Source organism: Branchiostoma belcheri, unplaced genomic scaffold (genome assembly GCF_001625305.1).
Source record: "Branchiostoma belcheri isolate BF01 breed outbred unplaced genomic scaffold, Haploidv18h27 scaffold33, whole genome shotgun sequence".
Classification (NCBI taxonomy): Eukaryota; Metazoa; Chordata; class Leptocardii; order Amphioxiformes; family Branchiostomatidae; genus Branchiostoma; species Branchiostoma belcheri.
The window spans coordinates 208,949-217,892 of record NW_017803943.1 but is presented as its reverse complement, the minus strand read 5'-3'; the positions used below and the strand labels follow the sequence as shown (position 1 = coordinate 217,892).

General features: G+C 43.3%; 1 protein-coding gene across 1 annotated transcript in view; it reads right to left on the bottom strand.

Moving 5' to 3' along the window:
• Nucleotides 1-8,875, bottom strand: part of LOC109475281 (arrestin domain-containing protein 3-like) — a 9,634-nt gene extending 759 nt beyond the window's left edge. The window contains exons 1-9 of the mRNA XM_019775887.1: nucleotides 8,691-8,875; nucleotides 4,850-5,059; nucleotides 4,108-4,242; nucleotides 3,870-4,016; nucleotides 3,090-3,210; nucleotides 2,270-2,378; nucleotides 1,463-1,645; nucleotides 916-1,095; nucleotides 7-214 (exon numbers count right to left, since the gene is read on the bottom strand). Of these exons, the coding sequence (XP_019631446.1) occupies nucleotides 7-214; nucleotides 916-1,095; nucleotides 1,463-1,645; nucleotides 2,270-2,378; nucleotides 3,090-3,210; nucleotides 3,870-4,016; nucleotides 4,108-4,242; nucleotides 4,850-4,967 (1,201 nt within the window). The 5' untranslated portion in view covers nucleotides 4,968-5,059; nucleotides 8,691-8,875. The remainder of the gene's footprint in view (nucleotides 1-6; nucleotides 215-915; nucleotides 1,096-1,462; nucleotides 1,646-2,269; nucleotides 2,379-3,089; nucleotides 3,211-3,869; nucleotides 4,017-4,107; nucleotides 4,243-4,849; nucleotides 5,060-8,690) is intronic.
• Between the last annotated feature and the right edge of the window lie 69 nt (nucleotides 8,876-8,944).

Genomic DNA, 8,944 nt, shown 5'->3' with positions numbered 1-8,944 from the left:
GGGTACGCTGCACCACCAGGTGGGGGTACGGCAGTCCAGCAGGAGGGGGGTAGGCGGCATCAGGTCCAGGGGGGTAGGGGGCAGCGGGGTAGGCTGCAGGGGGGGCGGGGAAGGAGGGGGGTGAGGGGTAGTAGCTCCTGAGGGGGATGAAGCCTATCTTGATGGGGAAGTTCATGTCCATGCTGGTGTGCGCGCCGCCGATGTGGCCGGAAATCTGCAGGGAGATACATACAATGTTGGACATCCAGGTAACCAGTAATCATCTACGTGTATAGACACTCACTCACACACTCACTATCCAGGATTAGATTATACTGCTGCTGTTGTCCCTGCCACAGGGGTCAGCAGCAGTCGGCTAGTAGTACTGGTCTTCACACTGCACCTCCAGGCAGCCCTATCCAGTGGGTCAATACTGGCAAGGCTGCGCTCTCTAATGTCTTTCTTCACACCCTCTATCCAAGTCTTTTTCGGTCTTCCTCGACCTCTGCTGCTAGGCAGCTGCAGTTCAATGATGCTATTAATACAGACACTGGCATGCTTTAACGTGCCTGTACCATCGTAGTCAGCTGGACTGCACAACAGGCAATTCAGCATTATAACTACTATATATATAGTATACCCCTGGATATGTCACTCGAAACATCTGGAAGTAATCTTTGTAACTTATCTAGCAGTGGAGTTTGAATTGCCTATGAACAAGATGATTATTCAACACAAGAAATTGGACCCAAATTTTCGACTGCACAAGCAGACTGAGCAGACTTTCCACAACCTATGAATATGATCCACTACTCATGGAGTCACTTGTGTCATAACGTCAATTGTACCAGGTAATGGATTGCTTATTCCTAATGGCAAAGACTAGAGTTGTACAGTGGGAAATTTCGAGCCCTGTTAGTACTGATGTAGACTTACCTCCAGTGTATAGTCGATGTCGATGATGCTACAGTAGCGTAGAGAGGAGGGAGGGATGGCGGGGACTGTCAGGCCCATCTCTACCTGAGACGACTGACCCTCTGCACAGCCCTGGCACTCTGTCTTACTCAGGGTACTGGAGGACGAACGGCTCTTACTGGTGGCGTGGAACGAGACATGCTGGGAACAGGAGAAAGAAGACAGGGTTTGAATTGTATCCAGTTAGCTTGCAGCATCTTTGTTTTAAATTGTAACTTTGTTATCATTTCACATAAGACTCACTGTCAAACAGTTACAGTTCTTGCTCAGTTTCTTCTTCTTCTCCACAGTGACCTCTGACCTGGTCAATGCCATGCACCAGACTGTCTCTCATCATGGTAACTGGTGGTGGGTTACATCATGTTGCAATTTTATAGTAGGAGGGATTTAGACTCCTGTCACCATATACATGTATGTGAATGTGTTTGAGGAAGAATTAGCAAGGCAGACCATGTGCGAAGGTAAAAATTATGCATTTGATTTGGAAATGTTACTTTTCTAGCTGTACCTGAATCAGCTTGGCTGAGACGCGGGTGACCTCTTCGTTGGCGTTGTTCTCGAGGGTTCCCCGGATCTGCACGGTTTCTCCGGGGCAGTACGCGGTCCTGTCTGTCTGAGCCTGCAGCTCGATCGGGCCCGAGGCGCAGCACAGGCAGCACAGCATCTTAGACTTCTGTCCTGACATCGGCGTCTGTGAAAAAAAGACTTTTTTGAGTCTCTGATCTGTTTAATTTTTGTTCTAAGATCCAGTAATGCTTCCACATGCAAGTCTTCAGTTTGAAGTAGAAGAGAAATATTTGTCAGATACCCTTCCTTGCCTGTCAATATATGAACTTAAGTTAAAACACCATTCACAGACAGGCTGAATGTGTCTGTGAAATAAAAACAAAAAACTTTCTGAGTCTGATCTGCTCGACTTTTTGTTCAGTGTCCTGAGTTAGTGCTTTGACATCTCATGCAAGTCTTCAGTTTTGAGTTTGAAGCAGAAGCAGTTTGTTGTTGGATACCCTTCCTAATAGTAACACATGAACTTATCAAAACAGCATTCACAAATGGGCTGAGTGTTTCAGAGGCTCTGCTTCTTCTTCCTCTTCTTCATTGCCAAATAATGATCGGACAAGATGGCTGTCATAGTAACAAGTGCTATAGAAGACACCCTGTGGTGTTGGAATACAATATGTAGCAAGTGGCAGGACAGAGTTGGAGGGACCGGCCATTATGTATATGAGTTTCAGTAAGAATAAACAGAGCAAGTTTTTAAGGCTACATTGTAGACCAAGTGAAGGTTATTTTGGGTATCAAAATCATAAATTACCAGAGCAGTGGGTTCTTCGTTCAGATCGTACATGTCCAGCACAGTGAAGGCCCTCTTGACGGTGTGGTCAAACTTCCACGGCTTGTCAATGGTTCCCTTCAGGTAGTACCTGCAGGTAGAAACAAATACATCAGAACTCTTTCAGATCAGACTGTATAATCAGACTTGCTACGCCTGGGATTTACAGTTCATAGCAGTAGTATGTATATATTCATATATGTAATGCAATGTAAATGTTGTGTGTGTTTTTTTCTTATGTATTGATTGTAAATACCAATGTCATTCAGGCAACACTATACTTCTATAATATACTGTATGTCTGCAATGTTTGTTTGGTTTGGTTTTCTTCTTAATGCCCACGATCATGATTAATGATCATTTTGGCATGCTCATTTTTTCACCTGAGTGAAGTGAGGAAAGTTGTGTGAAGTGCCTTTCCCAAGGGCACAAGATCGGTGACAAGGCAAGGTAGGGTTCGAACCCGGGACCTCTTGGTTTTGAGCCGAACACGCTACCGCTACGCCACACAATCCCACTATAATATGTTGTTCTAGAATGGTCAGTTTAAGAATAAAGATCATTTAAAAGTTTTCAAAGTCAGGTATGTTTGATTTTTGCTGCGTCTAGTTTTGTTGACACAGCATTACATGCCATGAGTGATTTAGTTGTGATAGTAGACGAAAGTAGTACTGTATTAAAAGCCTTATATTAAGGCTAACGCTACACAAACACACACCGCGCTACGCACCCCTGTTCAATATAAACGTTGATTGACCGGCATTCATTGCGGTTAACAAAATGTGATAGGTCCATTGAGTACCTGACGTATCCGTGAGCGCCCTCGAACGAGCACGGCAGCCCCTGCTGAGGCAGCTGGTACTGGAACGGGAACACGTGACGACCCGCGGGGAGGGTGGGGTTGTCTCCGGACTGACCCTCATCTGTGGAGAACGTTACAGCCGGTTAGTGGAAGATTTTACTTGATAAATGTTAGATTTTCAGACGACTGCATGTACTTTTTTTAGGTGGCCAGGTCAGCACAGTCTATACAACAGACAAGAAGCTTACATTTGTATTGCATTTTCAAGGTTGTTTAAAAAGTGCAAGATTTTAACGTTACTTATGTTTACCGAAGGAAAACATAGTTTTTGCTCTGTTTTCTCTTCTTCTTCTTCCCCAAACCAATAAGGTCAATGACCTGAACATGGAAGATTTTACTAGTGTAGGGTATTGGCATTTTGGCAGTGTTGAGTTTCTTCTGATATATACAGGATGATTACTAACTGCCAGAGTTTCTGTGTATTGGCTTGCCATGTCCTTTCTAGCTGCAAAAGAACCAGTCCTTTTCACCTTGAGAAAAATTGCAGACGGTCAACCGAAACGTTGGCAGGCAAATTCATCCCAGTTACATTGGAAGAAACCCACCATACTGATTCATTGAATAAAACAGTGCTGAAAAGTGTCAGTAAAAGTTAAGAAAGTGACTCGAGATCCGTGCAATCACAGCACACGTTAGAAGAATTATCCAGCAGAAAGAGAGAGAGTAGATCACACAGCAGCAGGAGTTAGGAGCACACTTTTTTTGAAGACGACGTTGTACCTTTCCCAAAAAGCGTCACTTTTTGCTGAAAGTATGTCTCAGAGGCGGAGTAGTGCCTGGTGGTGGTGCGCCGATTCTTGCCCGACCCGGTCGAATGCTGTTCAGTCCAGTGAACGTACGCATGCCCATGGAATTTCAGGCGCACCCCTACATGAGTATCAGCCATGCAGGCGAGAAATGAAAGAAACATTATCCACAACGTAAAGAGAAAAAAATAAGTGTAAGTTAGGTAGCTTACCCTTCCCATATATAGTCACCTTGTGCTCGAAGTAAGTTTCGGAGGCAGAATAAGACTCCGTGTGGCGGTTATCGCCTGAACCGTGCTCCTCTGTCCAGTGTACATAAGCATGGCCTTTAAATTTCAGGCGGATACCTGGTAAGGGAAGAGAACATACAGGCAAACAGATCTGAAGGATTTACTGTGATTGGTTGGAAAGCAATTTAAGAGAGTACAGGATGATTGAATGAGAGAGATCTGAAGGCATATCTGGATCCCTGATGCCTATATTGATACCTCATATAGTAAATACAAACTTGGTGCCATTTTAACAGCTACCTTAAAAATTGGAAAAGGAGGAACTAATTTTTAACCTAACGCATTATCTAATTCTATGGAGGACAACCCTACATCAAAGAAGGAACTTTTCTGTTCAGACAGCATGGAACAGAAACTACTAGTTAGAGACTGTACCTATAAAATTGTACTTACAATTACATATATGATTATCTAATTGAATGAAAGATTGACTGATTGATAGATATATAGTTTGATTGATTGATATATAGATTAATTGATAGATAAATTGATTGATTGATTAATTGATTGATTGACATAGATTGGTGGATAGACCTGGGGGTCAGAGTCAACCTTCGAGTTACTTACTAGTAGTACTCCTTTCTCTTGTGTTACAGATAGATTGATTGATTGATTGATAGCTATATTGATTGATTGATTAATTGATTGATCGATCGATCCATACCTCTCATTTTCATGGCTTCGTTGAGATTGACCACAACCTGGCCACAGACCCACTGTCCATTCTGGAACACGTCCACATTGTTGTTGAAGACCACACTGAACTCCTGAAGCTTCCCCATTCTCCAATCTTAGTCTTCCCAGGCCTGAGTCTTCCCTCCACCAAATTCAGGCAACTACTAGTACTAGTGCTTAGCTTGGGCTGCTGACAATTCTGGAACAAGAAATCAGAGATTGTAATGAGAGCCTGCATGGGGGATCCCGACAACGCTCTACGCTGAATTCGGAAACCTCTCGATTACGCTAAAATGCGATAAATTCTAAGTGGCTACAACGCATTACGTGGGATTAAAACAGCGAATACGCCCTATGGAAAATGCGCCAATTACGCTCTACGAAGTATACATTGAACGGCCGATTACGCTCTACGGAAAAGGGCATGCACCCCCCCCCATAATGTTATGTGTAAAATGACCTCTGACCTCCAGAAAAAAGAAAGCTGACCTGGACTGTGTAACGGACATCATTTCTGGAAAATGATTTTGATAAAAATGTTTTACACCAGCCTTTGTTTATGATTTCATGTATCACATGTTTTGTTTATGTATACCTTTGGATACTTGTGTTACTTAGTTATGGCTAAGTTAGTAAGAACCCTTGGTTTACGTATGTTAAATTTTTATTTAAGTTTATTTTCTCTGTTAATAATATATTGATGATTTACTGTAACTGTGCTGGGCTCCATTGAAAATCAAAATTATAAAATTGTAACGTTAAACTTCTAGGAAGAATTGGAGGGGATCAATTGGAGGGTCCCTCGTGCAATTATCATAATAGTCTGCACGTACTAGTAAGGTTAAAGCTCTGTAACGGTTATACTACATGTAACGTTACATGCGTGCAAATGTATCTCATGTCATCTAAATATAACGTTACAACTTACATCTAACGCGTTACCCCTCCCCCTATGCTAGCACAGTGCACGGGGAGGTCGGGTTTCTGCTATTTACATATCAGAAAAGTATTCTCAACTGCGTCTGTAGAAGTGACGTGTTATGAGCGGCGTTCTCTCACGACGTCGCGTTGAACGGGTTATTATCGGCAAAGTGTCTTCAAATGTACATTTCCTGACCGTTCAACGGCTCTTTTCCGATGGGTTCTGAATTTCGGATACAATGCCGATCGTTTTCCGACAATATGTATCGGATTTACAACGGGTACTTTCTCCCACAGGATCCCGTCGCCGGTCGCCTAGGCAACAAGTAACAAACCGCTGGCAGAGGGGGTTTCCCGGCTTGGATATTGCCATGGCGACACTCAAGATTGACACATCGACTCACGTGTCACCATGGGAAGGTCACATGACCGTCCTGACAAATATATTACTACGCAGTTCTGAATGAATGGGTTGGGGACATTCTACCCTTTGCAACTACAAGTTGCACTACTAATTTTCCCCACACGATCATCATATATTCGGAGAGTGTTTTTTTCCCTATCTTCATTCCAATTTTACTGAAATCCCCTTTTAAGTGGCATATATTCTTCTTGTAACGTCACAATTGTACATTTAATATATGTAATTACACGTCTTCAATTTTCAAAGTGACAATCTGCAGGATTAAAGGTTTAGTTGAGTTTGTTAAATGATTCTTACATTTATATGTGACAATTATTCAATTCAATGGTCGTGTGCAAAATAAAAAGTCGATACAATGAAGCTGGGCACGAACGCACGGACTACGAGCCACCGCCATACGTATACGGCATGTGGCAATGATGACTTATGAACACAATACAACGATTTGTATGGTAGCTCCGTCTTTAGGACTCCTGAAACATGTACAAGAAACTGGAACATAAGTCAATCACACAATATCAATCATGACAATAATAGCATAGCATGGGATTCGAACTGGCGCCGTTCTGGCAGCCACGTATCTCAAAGCAAGGCAAGGAGGCAGCGACTCTACCGACTGAGCCACTCGCGCGCGCGCGCGCTACAAATGACGGTCGCCGTGTTCAACTTGAAGAACAAAGCGCAATACAGAATGACATGATAAACGTCGCATATGGCGTACAAGATTAACCTCAGGAATAAATAGTAACTATTATACGACATAGGTGAATTTCAAACATTTGTTACTTTCCATTTCCTTTGAAGAAACTCGAACCACCACGTCAATAGTGTAATATTTGCACAAGCAAAGTACGGAGTTCGCCATGGCTCAGCGGGATGATTGCAAGAACATTGGTGAATATTGCGAGATCCAGAGGTCGTAGGATCGTATCCCAGCACAGGTCTTTATATTTTTTTTCCCTCCTCCTTATCTCTTTTTTATGCCTTTCCTCTGAATGAATTTTTTATACTTATCAATTATAAATTACGAGAAATTTCTATCACACCCAAAAAGGGATTATCTCTCCCAAGTGTTGTTTGTACTTTTACAGGGTAACCTTACAGTTTGATTTGATTTGATTAACAATGCACTACACGTGGGACACAGGCAGCTGTTGCAAATGTATGTGAAAACAACAACAACAACGTATTAAGGCTTGTAGGGCTAGTCCTTGCATCAGCCGCCCTGCAGCTCTTTTTGTGCTATCTCCAATCAGGTAGTGTGTATTGTTTTTGCTTCGGTCGGCTCTCGATACAGCATGCTGTTTCCTGAAAAAGAAATATAATAGTATTATTTGTCTATCGAGTATCATTATGTAGCATAAAAATAAGTGCCAAAGAACGCACAGTAGCCTAGTTATTGTTAGCAAAGGCGACAACTGTGTGGGAAGACTTGTGCAGGGTCCGTGAGGCAGTGGAAGAATGATGTTTAACAGACCAGGCAAGGTAGGTTCGTTTTTGTGTCGATCTGCCGTTCACAGAGCTGCTGCAGTGCTGGTTTGCTCTGCGTCACCGCCCTTCGGTGTAATCTGATATTCTTGAAAGCCACCGCCACTAAAGCAGTTCAATGACGCTTTGAGGTAAAAAGTGACGCTTAATACGAATTTCTCAAATAATATCCTGAAATCTGTGCTGCTTCTTGGCTTTCTTTGCAGACCAGTGCGGCGGCGGCATTATTTTTTCGGGGGTTGGGGGAAGCTGATCGATGCGGGTTTTGGCCGCGGAGGGAGTTTGCCCGCGGAGGGAGTTTGCCCGCGGAGGGAGTTTGTTGGGCGGCGATACTCGTGTTGATCAGCGGCCCACCCCAAAAACAATGGCGCCGCCACACCAATCTGCGAAGAAGGCGGTAAACTTGGTCAACCTAAAGTTTTCTAGTCTGTGTAACGCAAACACTGCCGTCCGCAGCTTTAGTGGCCCCTTCCCGCAGGGCGGCCGGCAACCGTAATTTTAATCAGGCTAAAAGTTTTCAAGTGTTTCAAAAGTGTCCATTTCAATGGTCTTCATTATCATCGATATCAGTTGACTGTATTTTGTATTTAGGCAAAGCTTATATTAATAGTAATCAACAAGCAAAAAAAAAAATTGAATCGAATGCCTAATTCATATGACTAACCTATGCTACATTTATTTGGGTAATCAGGATGTAACGCATATTATATTATGACCTCTGGTGACCTATGGGGGAAACCGATACGTGGCCGACGTTCGTCGTGTATGTGTCGGAAAACGGCCGGGAAACTAATGGGCGGACTCCATTGATTCGGCCCGATTTTTGGCCTTTCGTCGGTTCTAATGTAGGGATTATCAGTACTAAAAACCCGACACATGTATGATATCTTTCTGTTAACAACCAGTTGACAACCCGATCTCCCCGTGCACTGTGTAGCTAGAGCTTGCACCGTAACGTAACAATATGCATGTGTTTTAAACGTTTTCTGTGCCTTACCTGTTATCGCTGCTACGCTCAGACGTTCAATGGTTTTGCTGTCGATCACTATAGGCGAGTGTAACTTGGTAACCTTTCCTTCATATTTCCAAATATTTACGTTCAGTTCCGCTTTCTTCTGCCATGCCACTCCCCAAAATGTGTCTCGTGCCGTCTCGTCTCGTTGCACATCTCGCGAGATTTGGATGGCGCAGCGCAATCTCCAAGCAGATACTACGGTGGCAAGTCTCTCTCTCTCTCTCTCTCTCTCTCTC